This window comes from Emys orbicularis, chromosome 1 (assembly GCF_028017835.1).
Source record: "Emys orbicularis isolate rEmyOrb1 chromosome 1, rEmyOrb1.hap1, whole genome shotgun sequence".
Lineage (NCBI taxonomy): Eukaryota > Metazoa > Chordata > Testudines > Emydidae > Emys > Emys orbicularis.
In genome coordinates this window covers 155,151,198-155,174,788 of record NC_088683.1, presented here as the reverse complement: position 1 = coordinate 155,174,788, position 23,591 = coordinate 155,151,198, and the positions used below count along the sequence as shown (strand labels likewise).

At 47.0% G+C, this 23,591-nt stretch overlaps 1 protein-coding gene across 1 annotated transcript in view; it reads right to left on the bottom strand.

Moving 5' to 3' along the window:
- WARS2 (tryptophanyl tRNA synthetase 2, mitochondrial) overlaps positions 1-23,178 on the bottom strand; it is a 98,542-nt gene extending 75,364 nt beyond the window's left edge. The window contains exon 1 of the mRNA XM_065423555.1: positions 23,125-23,178. Within this exon, the coding sequence (XP_065279627.1) occupies positions 23,125-23,178 (54 nt within the window). The remainder of the gene's footprint in view (positions 1-23,124) is intronic.
- Between the last annotated feature and the right edge of the window lie 413 nt (positions 23,179-23,591).

Below are 23,591 nucleotides of genomic sequence, written 5' to 3'. Positions count from 1 at the left end.
TAAGAATTGAACACTGACAATTCTGCAACCATTCTGTGTTCTACCTAGACAGAGATGTTCTGGAAGGACATGTGGCTTAGTATTTAGTACTTACAGCCTTGTGCGTACTATCGTTCAGAAATAGAAGAAACCTCCATTTATTTGCACCACATAAGACTGCTGGAAAGAAGTCTGATTTGTTTCCAAAAAGAAAAGTGATTTTAGAAATGAGGAGTAAGCAATACAGAGGCAAGTCTTATTTTCAGAATATGAAAAGACAGTATGTATTTATTACCTTTTAAGAATAATGACCATTGGACATACAAAGGGCAAGTAGCTAATTTATTGGATGCCTCCTTTTTCTGATCTCTGAATTATGTCAAAAATTATTTCATTTATTTGTAAGAAGACTTCCCAGTCTCTTTTTAGGAGAGGGCAACCAAATTCCCAACTGCCTGCTTCCCTCTCAGTGAACTAGCTAGCTAAGTTTTTATATTGCAATCATCACAGTAATATCTAAGTGCCTTACAAACATACAATCTCAATGTCTCCTTCTCTGACCTTCAGATGAAGGGGACTTTTTTTATTTTATAGCACTTTTGGTTCAAGTGTGCAGTTGTATGCTAGCAAGACTGGCCCAAAGGAACACAAACAAGGACAAACAGTATCAAGTCACATTTAGAGTGGCTTTTTAAAAACATGTGTTTTGTGTTTTAACTATTCAATTGTTCATAATACATCTTAAAAACAGACAATAATTTTTTCTATTGGTTATTTTGTTTGGCAATTGCCTGAAGGCTGGAAAGGTTAGCTACTTTTTATATGGCGCCAAAATTAACACAGCTGTTTAAAAACTTTCACTTTGTGGTCTCTGGCTCAAATCTAGCTCAGGTGGAAATGAAAGTTTACACCACCTGATGGCACTCTGAAGTCTGTGTGAGTTGGGAGTCTCAGTGCATTCCCTAGTGGGCAAATGTGCACATCACAAAAAACATAATTGGCCCTTCTTTTCCATATTAGAAAAGTTAAATCAATTTAAATGGATTTAGAATGGAACTAATTAAACCAGTGTGAACCCCTCACATAGACATATTTAAACTGTTTTAACCTTTACTTAATCAACATAGTTTGTGTTGCAACATTACTGAACTAAGATTTAAAAATCTTTTCTAAAGTTGACCAGGCCTAAATACCAACAAACACACCAAAGACTCAAGAAGCTCAATCTAGGTTGGGGTTGAAGCTCCCTAGTGGAGATCAGGCAGATAGGAGGCTTTCACCTTCATTTTCTGTGTTGGACCTATTCTTCAGATAGACAATTCTTCAATCTCTACTTCTGTATATCCAAGAATTTTCACTAATGCTGCATTCACTTAAAACATGGTAAGAAACTACCAATTCAACCTAGCACCCTCTCACATCTAGACACTTAATGTATCAGCATATTTAACAGACACCAACACAACTAACAGTTGGTTTTATGGCTGCTGCAAAAGTGGAAGCCATATTTTCCTTAATGTCGCAGTGACTAAGGGTAGACTTAAAAGAAAACTATTAGTTTACAGGTGAAAATGTGAATTCCATCCTTACCGAGTGCCAGGGTATTTAGCAGTGTGCCACTTAATAGAGTTCTAAGATATTTAAAATCCAGAGGACTCTTCCCATAAGACTAGGGTGGCCAAAGTGCCTCTCATGAAAGCACAGTCTTATTTGTTATTTATCTTAAGCCAAGCAGCATCACATTGTTGGTGTCACTAGGCATAGCTACCAAGTAACTCGGGAGAGTGGAAGGCCAGAAGTGCCGATGAAGCTCTTCTGCTTTGGGTCTAAGTGAGCCACGGTGACTCCATTTTGTGAACTTTCACCTACTTCTATGCTAACTGCTTACATGTTGAAGCAGAAATGTACTGGTCAGCTTTTCTCTAGCAGACAGCTGCTGTTTTGCTCGCACTAACAGAAACGTAATGATAAGACGGGGGAAGACTGCTGCACAGGCCTTGCAAGGTCAAAGATAAGCATGCTAATGGGAAAGTTTCTAACATGCACAATGTGTACCTGCTGTACCTGTTGTCTGGAAGGGAGGGGTAGGAGGGGTAAGAGGGAGTATCAGAACAAAGGCTTGCACAGAAACTGCTTGGAGTATAAAAAGGGAACATTTGCTGGTATGTGCTGCACTTGATTTGAGACATGTGTGCCTATTCAGAGCTCTTGAATAAAGTGGGTTTTGCTTCTCCACACCTGGTGTGATTATTGGCGTGAAGCACACCGGGCAACGAACCTCGCTGTTTGCCTCCTCGGGCCCTTTTGGGCTGGCAACAGTTTTGGCGTCCCTGGGTGGGCTCGAGGCTGAAATTTAGCCTTGCCCGGATCCCTCCTGGCGGCCGATGGATTACGACGACGACCGACACCCAGAGCTCACCGGTGACGTCATCGGGGGCCTCGGCGGAGACGTGGTTTGCTCGACCCCGGAGGGCACAACGGTGCAACGCACTCGGACAGTGGAGAAGCAGCTGCGGGCGACGGTGGGGAACCAGTCCCGTGGATAGGGCGACGGTGCAGAACCAGACCCTTGGATAAGGTAGGAACAGTCCAGTGGGGACTTTACCTGTTTTGACCTGGGGACGCCCAGTGTCTCCCTAGAGTATGGGGCAGGAACAGAGTACAGCTGGCAGGGTACAGTGTACACCCTTAGAATGCATTCTGGGGAACTGGAAAGTGTTTGGATCTGACCAGTTGATTAAAAGTAAATTGAAAAGGTTCTGTACAGTTGATTGGCCTCAGTATCAGCTAGAGTGCCAAGAAAGGTGGCCACCGGAAGGATCACTCAATTACAACACGATCCTTCAGTTGCTTTTGTTTTGTCAGAGAACAGGTAAATGGAATGAACATCTCTATGCGTATACGTTTATGGTGTTAGGAAATAGGACTGATATTTTGCACAAGTGCCATTTGACTCCGACAGACTCGGTAGTAACGGCTGCTAAACCCCAGAACCCTCCTACAGTTGTAATGGCAGAATCGGTGTCCCCTTCGGCTCCTCCACCCCCACAGGCTCCAGAGAGTACCCCCTCGGTGGGATTGTATCCGTTGATTACTGAGAATGTGGTAGCCCGTCCAGGAACACAGGATCGTGCAGCCCAGATTGTGTCAGTGTATTCTCATGTTCCTTTTAACCCTGTACACCTAGCTGCTTTTAAGGCAGAGGCAGGGGAGTTCTCGACGAATCCAAGCAGGTTTATTTCAATCTTTGAAGGGTGTCTGGCTAGCCATAAGCCTGACTGGGATGATTGCAATATACTTATGAGAACCTTGTTGTCTGAAGTGGAGCGGAATCAGGTTATAGCTAAGGCTAGGGAGGAGGCACAGAGAAGGCATTTAAGGTTTAAAAAGGAAAGCTATTGGATACCAGAGGTTGTACCGAGTGGAATCCTCAAAAGTGAGTGTGCTCGTCCTGGTTTGTTGCTTCAAAGCTCTGTATAGAAGTTATGTTACTGGAACGGTGTATGATGGCAATGTGTATGTGTTAATGGTTGGGAAAAGGTGTATGAGTGAAGAGTGGAAGGTTCCTTTGTAAGTTAGAAGAAGCCGAGAAAGGGAGAAGGAAAAAGAACAGAATGAGTTAACAGGAAAATATAGCTCGCAAGCTCAGTCATGCTGGCCCTATCCAAGGACATTGTTCACAGCCAAGACTTGGCTGACAACCAAGAGAAAGGGGGGCCTGAATGTGCCCAAGCAACTATGAGATCTGCAAAATACTGCCAGGCATAATGAGGACCACAGAAGGGTTAAGAAGCAGCTTTGCTGGACAGTATTGGCCCAGGGATTTAAAAATTCCCCCACTCTGTTCGGCCAGGCTCTGGCCAGAGACTTGGAGGAGTGGGACAATGAGGACAAAGCCCTCCTTCTGCAATATGTAGATGATTTGCTAATTGCTGCTGTGGGTCTAATCCCTTGTTTTAAAGCCACTGTGAGTCTCCTGAACTTTATTGGACTCCGAGGATACAGGGTAGCTCGAAGCAAAGCTCAAATTGCACTCCCTGAAGTTCAGTATCTGGGATTTCACATCAGACAGGGAGAAAGCCTCCTTTCTGTCATTTAAGAGGCTATCTGCCAAGTTCCTATCCCTAGTAACCGTAAACGTCTTAGATCATTTTTGGGCATGGCAGGTTTTTTTAGAATATGGATCCCAGAGTTTGGACTGAGGGCTAAACCTCTGTATGAATGTGTTAAGGGAGCGGATCATGACCCCTTTCACTGGTCCCCAGAAGCAGACAGGGCATTTAAAATCTTGAAAAGGAAGCTGATGGAAGCACCAGCTGATGGAAGCAGGTCTGCCAGATCTCTCTAAGCCATTCCAACTGTATGTGCATGAAAGGAAAGGAATAGCCCTGGGAGTGCTTACTCAGTTACTAGGTGCCTGGAAACGTCCCATGGCATATTTCTCTAAGCAACTGGATCAAGTTTCAAAGGGTTGGCCGGCATGTTTGAGGGCGGTCGCAACCACTGCCCTAGTGCTTGGGGAAGCTGAAAAACTGACACTGGGAGGAACTGTGCAAGTGTATATTCCCCATATGGTCCAAGCCCTGCTGGATACTAAGGGTGGTCTCTGGCTCACACAGGCTCGGGTTGCTCGGTACCAAGCGAAACTGTTAGAGAATCCTGAAGTTACCCTGCAAACCTGTCCCTCCCTTAATCCAGCTACCCTGCTACCAGAGACAGAAAAGCAGGAACATGACTGTCTGGAAATCATAGATGCCCACTACTCTAGCCGCCCAGATTTAAAAGATCAGCCACTCCCAAATGCTGACTTGGAATGTATATGGATGGCAGTAGTATTGTTGTGGATGGGCAAAGGAGGGCGGGTTATGCTATTGTGACACTTCATGATACCGTGGAAGCTGAAAGTTTACCTGCTGGGACATCTGCCCAACTTGCTGAACTAGTGGCCCTGACTCGTGCACTCGAGCTGGCAAAAGACAAACGGGTTAATATCTTTACTGACTCAAAGTATGCTTTTGGGGTATTGCATGCTCACGCTGGTTTGTGGAAGCAAAGGGGAATGCTAACAGCCCAAGGTTCTCCGGTTAAGCATGGGTCTCAAATTCTCCAGCTGTTAGAAGCGGTACAACTCCCCTCAGCAGTAGCAGTGGTACATTGCAAAGCCCATCAAAAGGAAGATCAAGATGTAACCAAGGGCAATGCCAGAGCAGACAGGGAAGCCAAGCGTGCTGCTACCCTGAAGTCACCAACAGAGGAGAATGCCCAAATGCATGCCCTCATCCCATCAGTAGGTGAGCTTGCAGCCCCTCAGTACTCCCATGATGACAGAAACCTGGCTGACAGGCTCGGTCTCCAGGAAAAGGAGGGATGGCTTTATTCCACAGAGGGAAAAATCCTCCTGCCCAAGGGCCTGATTCGACCACTGTTGCAGAAACTGCATCAAACCACACACGCAGGCAGAGAGGCTCTTACCCAGCTTATGAATAAATATTTTCTAACCTCTGGACTTAAACCCCTAGTTTGCAGGCATTAGTAGGTGTAGATTTTATATTGGTCCTGGTATAAGTCTCACTGTTCCTTTACTAAATGCCACCGGTTGGCAAACCGGCGCTGCATTCTTTGCCCTTTCCCCACAAGCCACCCTACGGGACCTACAAGGTAACAATGGAAAGGCTAGTTATGGTGAAGCATTCTGGATTTGTGGTAATAGTGCCTATAAATGGCTCCCTCATGGTTGGCATGGTAGCTGTTACAAAGGCTATCTCGCTCCTCCCCTCCGTGTTCTCACCAAGGCTCCCTCAGGTCGCCCTAGGTACTATCGGTCCCTGAGAGCTACCATTGAACCCATCGGAGAAGGAGACAGGTTTGGGATGATATTCCTCCCTTCCTATGGGGTAGGACGGCTAACCCAACTCTACAGAAGACTTTCTAAATTTCTCACTCAGTTTGCCAATGATACCCTGGCCATAGAGAAACACATAAGTTCTGAGCTGTACCAGCTTCGACTGCTGGCTTTGCAGAACCGCCAGGCCCTAGATTATGTGTTAGCTTCACGGGGCAGAGTATGTGCCCTGATTGGAGAAGAATGTTGTACCTATGTCCCGGAGTTTTCACAGGATATTAACAAGCATATCTTGTCAGCCGAACAGGCCTTGAATCAGTGGAAGGCCCAGGAAGGGGACCCCACTATTTTTGATTCCCTTTGGGGTTGGTTACCTAGTCTAGGAGGACTAGGGGGAGGCATTGTTCGCATCTTGCTCACAGGTGTTGTGATATGTTTTGTCCTTTTCCTTTTGCTCGCTTGCTGTAAAGTGCTCATATGTAAGATTTGTACCTCCCATACCCCAAAAGTTCCTTTATATTCTCTCATTGATAATCCTGATTGCATGGAGCTTAATCGCATTTTGTCTTTAGAGTATGAGAAAACTCTGACAAAGGTTTGTTGAGTGTTCTCAAAGGAGGGATTGTTGGTGTCACTAGGCATAGCTACCAGGTAACTCGGGAGAGTGGAAGGCCAGAAGTGCCAATGAAGCTCTTCTGCTCTGGGTCTAAGTGAGCCACGGTGACTCCATTTTGTGAACTTTCACCTACTTCTATGCTAACTGCTTACATGTTGAAGCAGAAATGTACTGGTCAGCTTTTCTCTAGCAGACAGCTGCTGTTTTGCTCGCACTAACAGAAACGTAGTGATAAGACGGGGGAAGACTGCTGCACAGGCCTTGCAAGGTCAAAGATAAGCATGCTAATGGGAAAGTTTCTAACATGTACAATGTGTACCTGCTGTAACTGTTGTCTGGAAGGGAGGGGTAGGAGGGGTAAGAGGGAGTATCAGAACAAAGGCTTGCACAGAAACTGCTTGGAGTATAAAAAGGGAACATTTGCTGGTATGTGCTGCACTTGATTTGAGACATGTTGGTCTCCTAGTGCCTATTCAGAGCTCTTGAATAAAGTGGGTTTTGCTTCTCCACACCTGGTGTGATTATTGGCGTGAAGCACACCGGGCAACGAACCTCGCTGTTTGCCTCCTCGGGCCCTTTTGGGCTGGCAACAACATGATTGGGTCTGTAGTCTTCATGAACCATTCCTCTGCAAGAAAGATGAGAGGCCATTTGCGATCTGCCCTGTTTTATGTAAGTCTGGTGTGGATGGCCTGTAGCAGTAGTGGGCAACCCGCCCGCAGCTCCCGGTGGCCGCGGTTCGCCGTTCCTGGCCAATGGGAGCTGCGGGAAGCGGCAGCCAGCACGTCCCTGCGGCCCACACCACTTCCTGCAGCTCCCATTGGCCGGGAACAGCAAACCGCAGCCACTGGGAGCTGCGGGCGGCCATGCCTGTGGACCAAGACTTTGGAGTGGAGCCCGGAGCTGGAGTGCGGAGCAGCTCTGGAGCAGGGGAGCTGCAGGTTTTTGCCAGGAGCTGGAGTGGAGCCAGAGCACAGCTCCATAGCCCTGCTGCAAACAATGTAAACAAACTGTCTCGCAGCCCACCAGTGGATTACCCTGACGGGCCACAGGTGGCCCGCAGGCTGCCCACCACTGGCCTATAGGTTCATTACAAATTACCAACACAATACTCAGTATGGCAAAGTTTGGGCATCCATCATTAGACTATACCAAGTTTAAGGCCCCAGAGATATTCACAGCCTTCTGTTTAAATGCATGGTTCACTGCAGGAGTCAGGGGGTGGCAGAAGTAGAAGGACAGGAGGGGGCGTGAGGGGAGGTACTAAGACTTGGCAGGCATGGAGGTGGCCCCAAGTTGGGAAGGAGGGTCCCAGGGTTTTCTACCTGCCCCTGGTCCCATTCTAGCCCCTCCATTTCCCGCTCCCTGCAATGATCCCAGGCCCTAGAGCAGCTGGTCCCGCTCTCACCTCTGGTCCCCACCCTTGCTGTGCATGAGTTTACAAGGAGACAAAGCTGACCCCCCACTCCCATCCCTGTTGGTTCTGCTACCCAGGCAGGAATGATCTCATTTAGAGACAATGAGGTTTAACTCCAAGATACGCTTGAATGCGTACGTGAATATTTAGGGGTGGCAAAAGAGAAAAATCATAAATTTTGGCAACTTTGATCTCATTCCAGGATGTCTCATAACCATGTTTTAAAAAAAATTCAATCCCAAAGGGTAGGCACCACTTCTGATTAGCTCTTTGATGCCCAAGACATGTTATTTTCTGGATAGTATCCAGTAAGCCAATGCAAAAATATCATCCCTTCTACTGTATCCAGATGGTAAAAGAGCAAATTCATCAGTTCAAGGTCTACACTTGACTGATGTGAAATGCTGGCTTCTCAGACAACTCTCGGGGTTGGGCAACAAGCAAAATCCTTTGAACAAGTCAAGAAATCACTTGAAGCTTTTTTCTTCTTAACTGAACATGGTAATCAGCTTGTTTAAATCAGTCCTCAGAGGGGATGCAAAACTGAGAATCTGACCACACTGGGTTATTAAAGAGCCTATGGCACTTTTTGTATGGGCCATTAACAACAGCATCCTGGTGAAATTTCAACTCATATTACATCCTGCCTCACTAAATTCCCCCTGCAGTTTCAGCTGGATTCAAAATTCTGCTTCTCTTCATGTCCTAAACTGTTGCACAGTTTTGCTGTGCACTAAAGAATTGATGCCCAATTACATCTCAAGCATGGCAATGATGTTTATGTAGAATAATTACAGGAAGATGCTCAGGCCCCACAGTGATAGACACACCTTTTCAATAGCATCTTAAGGACTACAAGTCCCATTGAAAGTCAGTGGGACTATGGGCTGGTCTGCACAACTTTTGTACAACTATAACAACATGAGTTTAGAAAACAATAATCAAAGCAATGCAACCCCCTAGTTTGGACAGTTACACCAGCAGAAAGGTGCTTTAAGCTCCGTTGTGTAGGCCAGGCCCTAGTTCCATCGACTTTCAATGAGAGTTAGGTTCCTAAGTGACTATGTCACTTTTGAAAATGGGACTTGGGCACTTTTGAAAATTTAAAGTCTAAGAATCTAAGCAGTACATTACAGTTTAAGGTCACAAGGTGCTTTTGGAATTCTTCAGGTTAAAAGGAGCTATACAGAAATATAGGATATTACACAGGAAATCCTCATTTCCTGAATACAGCCTCTCTAGCATGAATTGCTGCATATAAGCAAGATCTCTTCATTAAAACAGATGTCCCCTGAACTGCTAACTTTCCAGTAATGCATCCTTGAGACAGGCTGATAGAGTAATGGCAAAGGTGTATCCCAAATGCCAGCTGTAATTTTCTCTAACTTCCTGGAGGAAAAGACAATGCAACACAGCAATGTGGCATGTTCTCCTGGATTCAAGAAAGCATCTTAAACCCCCCCCCAAATAATAAATGTTCCAAAATTTTCACTTTCTCCTGATTATTAAGTATCTTATAGCCACATTTTTATCCTGAAGAATCCCAAAGTTATCTACAAGCTTAATGTTATACACAAAATATACACAGGAATCACTATGATTCAGCAACCTCTGAAGTGGAACATGGCAGCAGTTTAACTGCTTGGGAAGTAAGTGAACACCAAATCCATATAAGGACCTAAGTTTTGTCTTATTTAGTAGATAGCACCTCCAGCAGCACAGTGTCCTTCCTTCCCCAGTATCACTCCAGCATTGGCTCAATATTGACTCACAAAGTAAGATGGTACTTATCATAAATACCATATGAGGCAGGACATACATATTCTCTGGACTTCTCCAGTCCAATTGCTGACCCATCCCAACAAAGCACATCTTAAAATATGTGATTGGAGCATGGCTTGAGGTGGAGGTACAGCTGCTTATACAGAGTCACATGTTAAAAGGAGTTACAATGAACTGCGTTAGCTCTGGGACAGTCATATGTCAGAAGCTGAAAGTAAGAGTTTCCAGATCATTTGAACTGGAAAATGTGGCAGATTTTGGAGTGCAGACAGACAAGTGCACCAGCCTCTGGAGAGGAGAGTTCAAATCCTATATTAGGCCTGGCGCTCTCACCTTAGATCTTACTGGACAATGGTCCACATCACAAAAGACACTACACTCTCAGAAACCTCCCAGTGCAAATCCTTATGTATGCCAGAATGCATTTGCTGGAACAAGAGGTGTGTACATGGGAAGGGTGCTGAGTATGACAATTATAGATCTTAGTGTCAATTCTAAAATAGTGGGATCTCTGTTTTACGAGGGACACTAAGTGCTACCACTGGACCAGATTAGGCTTGGCAAGCCAGTCAATTGACTGTCCAGTTGAGCATCTATTATTTGACCACAGCCAAATATTGTCAAATACTCCATCAAGAATATCCTGATATAAGCAGTTGCCTCCCTTTTTGATTGCATCATTCTTTCATTTTTTAATCTTAATTTCATTGTGTTACACATTTTTCTGTGTTAAAATAACTCTGTTTCATAAATGTTTTTTGTTACTAGGCATAAGTACACAAGGCTAATCCTACTGGAGACCATAAAGTCTCACTCTTTTTTTGTTACTGTCGTTATTGTTCTAATAAATTAATGCTTTAAAATATTTGACCATTTTTGACATTATTTGACAATATGTGACCAATATGTGATTGGTCAAATGACTAGCTATTTTTGGACTGGTCAAATGCCCAAACCTAGATAGTAGGAGACTCTTCGGGGTGGCAGAAAAAGCCCAGTGTGAAGATTGCATAAAAAGCAAATCATTACCCTCAGTGCGTGAAAACTCCACTCCTGCAAACTGTATAGCCTTTATAGTCTAAACACAAAATGTTGTAACTGATGTGGTTCTACCTCTGCTGCTAATCACCAGGTGCAACAGCATGAAAACTGACCAGAGTACTGTAAGCTGTCCCTGCTGCTATTCTAAGTCCTGTGGGGATCAGTGAAACTAATAAGAATCTGGTCAACTTCATTCTTCTGCTTAGAAAAGCTCAGAGAAACAGCAGCAAGCCTTCGAAGAACTCACAGAAATAGAAGCTGGGGGCTAAGAATAACAGAGAACCCCCCCTCCCCCACCCTTGTGGCAGCCAGTCGGTAATAGTGTGGGACTGGTCAAAGACAGAAAATATTCCTTCTTGCAGCAGAGATTGGGGAGTACTTTCAATCTGGACACCTGTGGTGAATCAAGTATTGATTCTAACAGGTATTAGGTAAATCTTTTAAACTCAACAGAAACAAATGAGGCTCCTGAAGGCTGTTCATTGGCCTGTCTGAAAAGAGGGGAAAGGTGTCAGCCCATTTCCTAGCGAACAGATGCTCAAGTCACTAAAAACCACCATGATCAGCCCTCTTATATGCAACTTCAGCTGAGGTCAAGGGCTAAATGGTCCAAGGAGACTTAACTGACCTCAATCTTCAGGTTTGTCTGAACTTGAGTTACAATAGGAGAACAAAGTCAATTCCACAAGTGTTTGTTCATCTAACCTTGGAGTCCGAGGGTAAACCAACAATTTTGGTGTCCTGCAACAAAGAGCTGTGGAGTGTCTCAACTTGCATTTATAATCATATTTTAGTTAACTTGAGTTAACTAAATTGTCAATTAAATTCAGTGAATACAGGACTACACACTCTACTCTTGACATATCCCAAGAGATGGCTCTCTGAGGGTAGGCCAGTTTGGAGGAAGTTTTCCACTGCCCCATTGTATTTGTCACAGGTCTGGACAAGCTCCCCCTACGGCAGACTTGCCAGAAAGCTGTGAGGAGATCTAAACGCTGAAGCCACATAACATGGGCTCAGGTCCGGCAAGATGAGTTTAGGCACTGTCCCTGCCTTTGGGCCTCTATGCATGCATTCCAGGTGCAGACCTTGCATCTGATGCCATTCTTGGCAATGAGGACCCCACGGTCCAGTTGTTAGGTCCTGAAACTAGTGCCATCTTCCCCAAGGCTCCCCAGCAGCTCTTGCACGTTCCCCAGAATACCTTGTGAGCCTTCTGGTTGTGGGAAGCAAATAGCAAAACACAGTCTTTCTAACTCAGTCACTCTTTACTAAAGAGAAAGCACAATTCATTTAGAAAACAAGCATCCTGAATGAAACGCCCCTTACTCCAGCTCACCCAACCCTTGAGTGTCTCTCTGTTCAGACAACCAGGTCTCTCTCCCCTGCCTCATCTAGGCTCCTGCAGCAGCAGCTCTCTTCAGCTTGGTCTGGTGAAAATAGCTGGAGATGCAGAATAGAGCAGCTCCTGCCCTTTTATAACCTTCCAGTCTCCTGTTGTGTGATGACTCCCCCACCCACATACACTGATCAGCTTCAACAGGTGACCACAGACCTTTATCAGGTGACTTTATTGTCAGGCAACCTCCCCCTGATAAACCAGTTCTCCTGGGTAGCAGCCAGTCTTTTGTGTAGGGTACTTCTATTTGAATAGAAGACCATCAAGGTTTAACCATCCTTCATTGACAGCCTGGGCAACTATCCCTTGAATTCCAGCCCAAGATGGAAGTAAAAGGACAACAGAGAAGGCAAACAAGTTGCACATTCGAAATGGAGTTTGCAGTTTGATAAAGATACATACAGAGAGTTCATAATCTCACACACATCACGCTGATAGATATTGCAACCCCAGGCAGTATCTCTGGGGACCAGTGTTCTAAATGTATGCATGGTTTATGTATGACTACATACTACTCCATGGGGAGGGTTACCACAGCTCCTTCAGGAACTAAAAACGGTGGGGGGGGGGGGAGGGGAGGGGGTGACTAAGGTGAGTCACTGAGACTAAACTACTCTACAGCAGTATCACCCCCTGGAGAGGTTTGCATATATTGGTTCACACTGTGTTTTCCAGAGACTCAAAACAAATAAAGGGCTTTTGGTATAAACAGGCTGAGTTTATACCAAAAGCCTGGGACACAGGGCCTTCTTTCTGACCCAGTAAACAGACAGGACCCTCTGTCCAAGAAGGAGGATCCCCAATCCTTGCGGAAGGGTTGGAAGGACTGTGGCTTACTAGGATTCCGTAAGATTAATGGGATAAACTTTTAGCATGCGTATAGGAACTTCTATTGTTGTTTTATATGTTTTCTCCATAATACTTTTATTCTAAGAATGAATGTATTTGGCTCTGTGAAGGCTGCGTATACACTGCTGTAGCCCCTGGAGAAAGGTTAACGCCAGGTGCTGGAACCCGGTCACATCTGCTGAGAAAATCACAGTGAGGTGCAGAGGGACTGCAAATCTAACTTCCCAGTCTGGAGGGAAAGAGACACAGGTCTCTGTCCATGAGAGGTGACTACTGGAAGCCTGAAACTTTAAATGGATGTCCTCAAGGATGACGGGGTGGAGGGAGTCAGAAGGAGCAGTTAACCTTGAAACGGTGACAATCACAACCTGCTCTGGGGATATTTACAGAGAAATTCAGCATCCGGGACTGTCAGTTTAACATCAGGCTCAACAAAGAGATTCAATTATGGGCTAGAGAGGGAACGAGTGGTAGGACTCTAACCAAGCCCTGCCAAGACACCAGAATGAAGGGGTGTTTCCTATTAAAATGGTCACTAGAGAAGTTAACACTGATCATATGTCATTCTTCATTGTTAACATGCCACTGAGATGAACAGGGTTAGTACATACCTCAAAGACCTTTCATTTCTATGATTCTATAATTTGTCTGAAAAACGAGGCTAGTTCTTGTAACTTACTATTATATGAAAGCTTAAATGCCACAGAACTCAATGAGGCTCTCAGAAGTGTACATTGTACTGCTACATACTGGCTCACTCTGACCTCTGAAAGTGAGAAAAGAGCAGATGTTTAATTCTGGCCTAGACAATGTCCCTAATGCAGTGGTGGGCAACCTGCGGCCCATCAGGGTAATCCGCTGGCAACCCGCCAGTTTGTTTACATTTGCACGGCTGCCCATAGCTCCCATTGGCCGGGAAAGGCGAACCGTGGCCACTGGGAGCTGCGGGCGGCTGTGCAAATGTAAACAAACTGTCTTGTGGCCCCCCAGCGGATTACACTGATGGGCCGCGTGCAGCCCACGGGCCGCAGGCTGCCCACCATTGTCCTAAGGGATATCTGAACGGGATATTCAATCCTTAGAGCAAATGACTGTGAAGCTATCCAATACGCTATATCAGAACAGAAGACTGGTAAGAGAGGCCTAGGAGCAAACCCAGCACTAACAGTTCAAAGGCATAAAATTAGGAGAAGGATAATAGTAATAAAAACGAAAACTGAGGTAGAATATCATGTACAAGCTCTTCTGTGTACAGTCTTTTAAGGAAGCAATGGAAGCCACATTTCAAGTAATTTAAAACTGGACTAGAAAAAAAACATGACAATTACACTGTACTAAACAATCCTGCACTGGCCCCCATGGGATGGTCTGGGATCAAATAGATCTTTGCCACTTCCAACTTCCACCTCACCCAGAAACACTGCATTATCTTCATGTCTCTTCACTCTCAAGAAGAATGAGATAGGCCCCAGTGTAGCGTCCACTACAAATCAACCTTAACTCCACCGTATCACATTCTTCAAACTTTCCATATAATTAAAACTCAGTGCAGTCCTAGGTATAGCCTACATTTTTATTTTTATTTATTTTTAGGATTAGTGGCCTTTTATCTAACATTATTCCTCAGAGGTGAAAAATTCTTGTTCAGCAAGAATCACCCTCTACCGACATAATGCAAATCCACATGGTTTTGATTAAGACATGTTAACATCAATTCTGTTGTTACCAATCTATTTAGCACTGTCACATAACCATGCTCAATCAAGGTCTGACAGTGTTAACGATCCCAGCAGCAGCCACTGACCCATCTACACTAGGGTTCTCAATTTTGCGAATACAAACAGAGCTAAACCAGTATTAGCAATTGTTATAACTATAAAGAGAAGGGTAACAGCCCTCCTGTGTACAATACTATAAAATCCCTCCTGGCCAGAGACACCAAAATCCTTTTACCTGTAAAGGGTTAAGAAGCTCAGGTAACCTGGCTGACACCTGACCCAAAGAACCAATAAGGGGACAAGATACTTTCAAATCTTGGTGGGGGGAAGGCTTTTGTTTGTGCTCTTTGTTTTGGGGGTTGTTCGCTCTTGGAACTAAAAGGGACCAGACATCAATCCATGCTCTCCAAATCTTTCTGAACAAGTCTCTCATATTTCAAACTTGTAACAGCCAGGCAAGGCGTGTTAGGTTTATCTTTGTTTTCTCAACTTGTAAATGTTCCTTTTGCTAGAGTGTTTATCTCTGTTTGCTGTAACTTTGAACTTACAAAGAGCCTCTGGGCTCTTTGAATCTGATTATCCTGTAAAGTTATTTTCCATCCTGATTTTACAGAGATGATTTTTACCTTTCTTTCTTTAATTAAAAGCCTTCTTTTTAAAAACCTGATTGATTTTTCCTTGTTTTAAGTTCCAAGGGGGTTGGATCTGGACTCACCAGGAATTGGTGGGGGGAAAGGAGGGGGAATGGTTAATTTCTCCTTGTTTTAAGATCTAAGGGTTTGGATCGGTGTTCACCAGGCAATTGGTGAAGAAGTCTCTCAAGGCTACCCAGGGAAGGGAGTTAGCACTTGGGAGTGGTGGCAGCAAAACCAGATCTAAGATGATAATTCAGTTTAGAGGTGATCATGCAGGTCCCCCACATCTGTACCCTAAAGTTCAGAGTGGGGAAGGAACCTTGACATGGTGGTAACGGTGGGATTTTAAAGGAACCAAAAGCCAGTAAGATTTTTTTTTCTCCTGTGTAGCTGCTTAGAACGCAGAGCTGGGAAGGTAGATAAATATCTTATCTCTTAGCCTGAAGGCAGAGGTGTTAAGTTTTTTTTAACAAGGGTCTTTGTTAAGAGAAGGTTTCAAGCTGTGAGCAAGCAGCCCGCAAAAGGAATTTACAAGCTGAATTGTTTTTTTTTCTTTCTACCTCTCAGGTATAGCTAGTTAGAAAGTCTCTGTTAGCTAAGCAGCTCTGAGCTGAGTGCACCCCAGTTTCAGTGAACTGCAGAGGGGGTGTGACCCAGCACAGGGAAGCAGGAAAATGACTACCAGTGAGGCTGCAACTAAACTAGAGCTGACCAGACTAGAAGCAGAAGAAAATGAAAAGAAACATCAGAGACTGCTCAAATTAAAAAAACTCGAGAAAGAAGCTGCTGAGAGAGCTATGGAGCAGAAAGGAAAAGAGACGGAGGAGAGGGAAAGAGAGACGGAGGAGAGGGAAAGAGAAAGGAAGCATGAACTGGAGTTGGTAAGGGCTAGGCAGGAAATACCAGCCAACCCTAGCAACCCCTCTCCAGGTACCGCTTCCCATCCCAGAAAATTCCCCACCTACAAGGCAGGCGATGATACTGAGGCCTTCTTAAAATTTTTTGAAAGGGCCTGCCTTGGGTACAGCATCTCTACAGACCAGTACATGGGAGAGCTGAGGCCGCAGCTCAGTGGACCCTTAGCAGAGGTGGCGGCTGAAATGCCTAAAGAACACATGAACAGTTATGAACTTTTTAAAAACAAGGCCAGAATCAGAATAGGGCTAACACCCGAGCATGCCCGTCGGCGGTTCAGAGCCCTAAGGTGGAAACCAGACGTGTCATTTACCCGACATGCCTACGACATTGGGAAAAATTGGGATGCCTGGATATCAGGAGCAAGTGTTAAATCTGCAGAAGAGTTGCCCTTCCTAATGCAAATGGAGCAGTTTTTAGAGGGTGTTCCTGAGGAAATAAAAAGGTACATCCTAGATGGGAAGCCCAAAACTGTAACCGAGGCAGGGGAGAGTGGAGCCAAATGGGTGGAGGTGGCAGAAAAGAAAAAAAACTAGTAGCAGTTGGAGCGAATATCAGAAGGGGCAACCCGAAACAAAACCCTATCACCGGGGGCAACCCAAGGCCCCACCCCAAACGCCTTCTCACCCCACCACACCTGTCTACACCAACCAACCTCGCCCTGGTAATACCTTAGCAGGGCGATGTTTTAAATGTAATGAACTGGAACATATAAAGGCCCACTGCCCCAAGAACCCCAACCGATTACAGTTAATTACACCACAATCACACCAAAGATCCCCAGGCCCAGATGCCTCTCAAATATCCTCGGAGCAAAGGGAAACCTTGAGAGTGGGCGGAAAGAAGGTTATTGCGTGGAGGGACACTGGGGCACAAGTGTCGACTATCCACCAATCCCTAGTGGACCCCAAACTCATCAACCCAGAGGCTCCGGTTACAATTCAACCCTTCATGTCACACTCTTTAACCTTGCCTACAGCCAAGTTGCCTGTCCTATACAAGGGCTGGTCAGGAAAGTGGACTTCTGCAGTCTATGACAATTATCCCATCCACATGCTACTGGGGGAAGACTTGGCCAACCATGTGAAGCTAGCCAAAAGGGTGGGAATGGTCACCCGCAGCCAGGCTAAGCAAGCTTTCACACCCATCCCTGTTCCTGAGCCGTCCACCAGGGCCCCGTCTGTGTTACCAGAGACCCAGACAGAGGTGGTGGAACCGGATCCCCTGCCAACGACTGCAACAGCCGTAGTGGATCCAATCCCAGAAACCCAGCCAAAGCCAGTCCCAGAACCAGAACTGGCAAAGCAACCAGCACCAGAACCATTGCCAGCACTGAGTCCAGCGCTTGCAACCCCATCTACAATTCCAATGCCAGAGGGCACCAGCGAGCCTAAACTGGCAAAAACAGTAGATAATCCTACCCAAGAGGCTCAGCCAGAGCCTGAAATACCACATAGTGCACCAGCGGAGAGCGGTTCACAGTTGACGGAAACAACCCCAGCACCTGCATCGCTTCCAGAGGGACCAAGTCCAAGTCCACAGTCCAAGGAGGAACTGATGTCTCCAGCATCAAGGAAACAGTTCCAGGCCGAGCAGGAAGCAGATAGCCTTCAGAAAGCTTGGGTGGCGGCATGGAGCACCCCACCGCCTCTCAGCTCTTCTAACCGATCCTGGTTGTGATGTAGAACAAGGACTTTTATACAAGGAAACTCTTTCTGGTGGACACCAGGAAGACTGGCATCCTCAAAAACAGTTGGTAGTTCCAACTAAATACCGGGTAAAGCTCTTGAGCTTAGCCCATGATCATCCCGGTGGCCATTCTGGGGTGAAGAGAACCAAAGACCGGTTGGGGAAGTCCTTCAACTGGGAGGGAATGGGCAAGGACATTGATAATTATGTCCGGTCTTGTGAGGTGTGCCAATGAGTGGGAAAGCCCCAAGAGCAGGTCAAAGCCCCTCTCCAGCCACTACCCATAATTGAGATCCCATTTCAGCGAGTAGCTGTGGATATTCTGGGTCCTTTCCCAAAGGAAAGCAGTACATACTGACTTCCATGGATTTTGCTACCCGATGGCCGGAAGCAGTAGCTCTAAGCAACACCAGGGCTAAAAGTGTGTGCCAGGCATTAGCAGACATTTTTGCCAGGGTAGGTTGGCCCTCCGACATCCTTACAGATTCGGGAACTAATTTCCTGAGGGAAGCTCATGGGGTGAATCACTTGGTTGCCACCCCTTACCACCATCAAACCAATGGCCTGGTGGAGAGGTTTAATGGAACTTTGGGGGCCATGATACGTAAATTCATAAATAAACACTCCAATGATTGGGACCTAGTGTTGCAGCAGTTGCTTTTTGCCTACAGGGCTGTACCACATCCCAGTTTAGGGTTTTCACCATTTGAACTTGTGTATGGCCGCGAGGTTAAGGGGCCATTACAGTTGGTGAAGCAGCAATGGGAGGGGTTTACGCCTTCTCCAGGAACTAACATTCTAGACTTTGTAAGCAACCTACAAAGCACCCTCCGACACTCTTTAGCCCTTGCTAAAGAAAACCTAAAGGATGCTCAGGAAGAGCAAAAGGCCTGGTATGATAAACATTCCAGAGAACGGTCCTTCAAAGGAGGAGACCAAGTCATGGTCTTAAAGGCGCTCCAGGCCCATAAAATGAAAGCGTCATGGAAAGGACCATTCACGGTCCAGGAGCGCCTAGAAGCTGTTAACTATCTCATAGCATCCCCCACCTCCAACATAAAGCCTAAGGTATACCATGTTAATTCTCTTAAGCCCTTTTATTCCAGAGAATTAAAGGTTTCCCACTTTACAGCCCAGGGAACAGATGACACGAAGTGGCCTAAAGGTGTCTACTACTGAAGAAAAAAGTGATGGTGGCGTGAAAGAGGTGAACCTCTCCGCGACCCTTGGACGTCTGCAGCAACAGCAGATCAAGGAGCTGTGCACTAGCTTTGCGCCAATGTTCTCAGCCACCCCAGGACGGACCGAACTGGCATACCACTCCATTGACACAGGTAATGCTCACCCAATTAGAACCCCACCCTAACGGGAGTCACCTCATGCCCAAACTGCTATAAAACGGGAGATCCAGGACATGCTACAGATGGGTATAATCCACCCCTCTAAGAGTGCATGGGCATCTCCAGTGGTTCTAGTTCCCAAACCAGATGGGGAAATACGCTGTTGCGTGGACTACCATAAACTAAATGCTGTAACTCGTCCCAACAACTATCCAATGCCACGCACAAATGAGCTATTGGATAAATTGGGACATGCCCAATTCATCTCTACCTTAGACTTAACCAAGGGGTACTGGCAAGTACCACTAGATAAACCCGCCAAAAAAAGGTCAGCCTTCGTCACCCAGGCAGGGGTGTATGAATTTAATGTGCTCCCTTTCGGGCTGCGAAATGCACCTGCCACCTTCCGAAGACTTGTAGATGGTCTCCTAGCAGGATTGGGAGAATCTGCAGTTGCCTACCTCGATGATGTGGCCATTTTTTCTGATTCATGGGCAGAACACCTGGAGCACCTAAGAAAAGTCTTTGAGCGCATAAGGCAGGCAGGACTAACTGTTAAGGCAAAAAAGTGTCAAATAGGCCTAAACAAAGTGACTTACCTTGGACACCAGGTGGGTCAAGAAACTATCAACCCCCTACAGGCCAAAGTGGATGCTATCCAAAAGTGGCCTGTCCCAAAGTCAAAGAAACAGGTCCAATCCTTCTTAGGTTTGGCCGAATATTATAGGCGATTTGTACCACACTACAGCCAAATCGCCGCCCCACTGACAGACCTAACCAAAAAGAAACAGTCAAATGCAGTTCAGTGGACTGATGAGTGTCAAAAGGCCTTTAACCAGCTTAAGGCGACACTCATGTCTGACCCTGTGCTAAGGGCCCCAGACTTTGATCAACCGTTCCTAGTAACCACAGATGCGTCCGAGCGTGATGTGGGAGCAGTTTTAATGCAGGAAAGACCGGATCAAAAATTCCATCCTGTCGTGTTTCTCAGCAAGAAACTGTCTGAGAGGGAAAGCCACTGGTCAATCAGCAAAAGGGAATGCTACGCCATTGTGTACGCGCTGGAAAAGGTACGCCCATACGTTTGGGGACGGCATTTCCAACTACAAACCAACCATGCTGCGCTACAGTGGCTCCATACCACCAAGGGGAATAACAAAAAACTTCTTCGGTGAAGTTTAGCTCTCCAAAATTTTGATTTTGAAATACAACACATTTCAATAGCTTCTAACAAAGTGGCTAATGCACTCTCCCGTGAAAGTTTCCCAAAATCAACTGGTTAAAAATTGTTCTTGGAATGTGGGACATATTGTTAGTTTTTATATAATCAGTAGGATGTCTAAAGGTGCGTGTGTCTTATTAACTCTGTTTTCTCCTAGAGCTCCAGGAAGAAATCACAGCCAGTGTGGAACCGGCTGTCCAACACTATCTATGATTTGGGGGGCGTGTCATGATTGATTTTTCCTTGTTTTAAGATCCAAGGGGGTTGGATCTGGACTCACCAGGAATTGGTGGGGGGAAGGGAGGGGTAATGGTTAATTTCTCCTTGTTTTAAGATCCACGGGTTTGGATCGGTGTTCACCAGGCAATTGGTGAAGAAGTCTCTCAAGGCTACCCAGGGAAGGGAGTTAGCACTTGGGAGTGGTGGCAGCAAAACCAGATCTAAGCTGGTAATTCAGTTTAGAGGTTCTCATGCAGGTCCCCCACATCTGTACCCTAAAGTTCAGAGTGGGGAAGGAACCTTGACAGCAATGGTTGAAATTTTCTAAAAATGTTCCCTAATGTAGAGATATATGAAGTGTAGTTGTGTCTGTCCCAGGATATTAGAGAGACAAGGTGGGTGAGGAAATATCTTTTATTGAACCGACTTCTGTTGGTGAGAGAGACAAGCTTTTGAGCTTACACAGAGCTGTTCTTCAGGTATGGGAAACTTACTCAGGTCTGGTCTACACTACAGACCTATACCTCAAAACAGGGGGTTAGGTCAGTATAACTATGTTGTGAAAAATGCACACCCCTGAGCAACATAGTTATACCAGCCTAATCCACCATGTAAACAGCGCTCTATCAGTGGGAGAAAGGTATCGCATCTTAGGGAGGTGGATTAACTATGTTGACAGAAGAGTGCTCTCCCGTCAGTGTAGGAGTGTCTTCGCTTAAGCCAGCGGTCCCCAAACTTTTGAGAGTCATGCCCCCCTTACCCCTGTCTGCACTCCCTCTGCTCCCCCAGAGCAGGAAGCAGGGCTGCAACTTGAAGGTGTGGGGGGAGAAAGCAGCTGGGGGTGGGGCTGGGAGCAGGGCCGTGGCCAGGGGCGAAGGCTGGGGGCAGGAGCAGAGCCAGAGCCAGGCTGAGGTGGGACCAGAGCAAACCTGGGGGCAGGGAGGGGCTGGGTGGCACTCCCTCCCCCCGTCCCCAGGCCAGCTGTGCCCCACGCATGTTCCTCTCCCCACTTTGGGGACCTCTCACTTAAGCGCTACAGTAATGCAGCTGCGCTGATGCATTTTAAGTGTAGACCTTCCGTCAGAGTGTCTCAGCTAAATACAAGATGTAACAGAGTGTTTAGCATAAGTAGGGCTCAGTGTTTGTCACAGCGGTTGCGGAAGTTACGGATTCCCTGACTTCCTGTGACCTCCGTGACTTCTGCAGCAGCCAGTGTGGCTGATCCCAGGGCCGCCCAAGCAGCTGGCACCGGGACCAGCTGCTCAGGCAGCCCTGGGGACAGCCACACCAATCGGCCGATGCGGCTGGCCCCAGGGACCTATTTCTTCATAACATTTGTAAGCTCTGTCCTGAAAAAGATTTCTTCTACAAGAGGAAGACTGGTAAAACCTTTTAATATTCGTAAAAAAAACCCTCTTATTACACTACATACTTCTGGATAAACTGAATTATTCCCATCCACCCTGATTCACATAACTTTGATGTAAACAGTTTACCAGTTTTCCAACTATTCCATGTCTGGGCTGAGAAGAGGGTTTGCTTTGAAAAGTTCTAAAACTCACATATAAATACAGCAAACTATGGAAAAAAGGTTAGAAAGTCAGGCTCTGGCTCCCCATCACCCTGAGAAAAACTATTACCAAATACTGTCTAGACTAGGATTTCATGGTGTGATGTTAGTGAACATATTTTAAGAGTCTCATTGAGACAAAGTAGTCTTCCTTTAACGTGCTAAATTGGACTAGCTCTCCCTAGTCCGGACAAGGCCAAAGGCTTTGTCTTGACTACGGACAGTGGATGAGTGTAAAGTAGGGTTTAGCTCACACATGTGCCAGCTAAACCTAACTTAAATTTGACTTTTTTTTTCCTTACAGTAAATACAAGGCAACATGACCCTACAGTCGTGCATTGTTGTGATCTGGTAAAGTGGTGCAGGCAGGAGATGCAGAGCAAGGATGCAGTGTAGAGGGCAGGGTAGAGATGTGGCACAATGCTGCAGAAAGGTAGGGCAATACACAGGGGAGGTGCGCTGATGTGGTGCAGAGCAAACAGCAAGGCCGCGATGTGGTGCAGAGGATGGGGCAGTGCAGGGTGGGAACGTGGTGCAGCAGGGCAGAGGGGCAGCGTGGTGCAGAAGGCTGACACGGCGATGCAATGCAGAGGGGCAGAGCTGTGATGAGAGGCTGAGGAAGGACGGAGGGAGTGATGCGGCTCGGTGATGCGCTGGGGGGCGGAGCCCGGGGACAGACGAGGGGTGATGCGCGGCAGAGAGCGGCGGCGCAGGGCAGAGCTGGGAAACGCACCGGCGCCCCTGGCTCCGGCTCCCCGCTCGGGGCGGCTCCAGGGCAGGGAGAGGCCGGGGCGCAGCATGGGGCCGGTGCCCGGGTGGGGTCCCCAGGGCGGGGCGGGGGACGCGCGGGCCCCGCCCAGGAGGGTCAGGGGAGGGGCCCCGGCCCATTACCTGGGTGAGGGTCCCGCGGTGCAGGGCCCGGATCACGCCGCGCGGCGCCGCCATGGCTGGGGGGAGGGGAATAGCGAGCCGGGAGCCTGCGCCTGCGCACGTGGCCTGGCTGACTGCTAGCGCCTGCGCGCCTGGCACCCGCTTCAAGGGGCGGGGCCCGAATATAATCTACCGCCCTGCCCAGGGGCGGGGCCGGCAGCTTCGTCAGAGTCCCCCCACCTCCCAGTGATGCTGCCGCCGGCGCGTGTTGCCTACTCTCTCATTACGTCATCCCAACGTCCCCCAGCCAGGCCCTTCACGCCCCTGCCCGCGGCCCCTGCCAGCGCCTCCCCCAGCAGCGCCCGAGCTCCCCAAGGCATCTGCCCACCCCGTCGCGTGCATAGCTCCTCGTCCCGTCCCACACAGACTCCTGCACGGGGCCATGTCCCTGCACAGAGATGCCGGCTCTCCTCGCGGCTCCAGCCCCA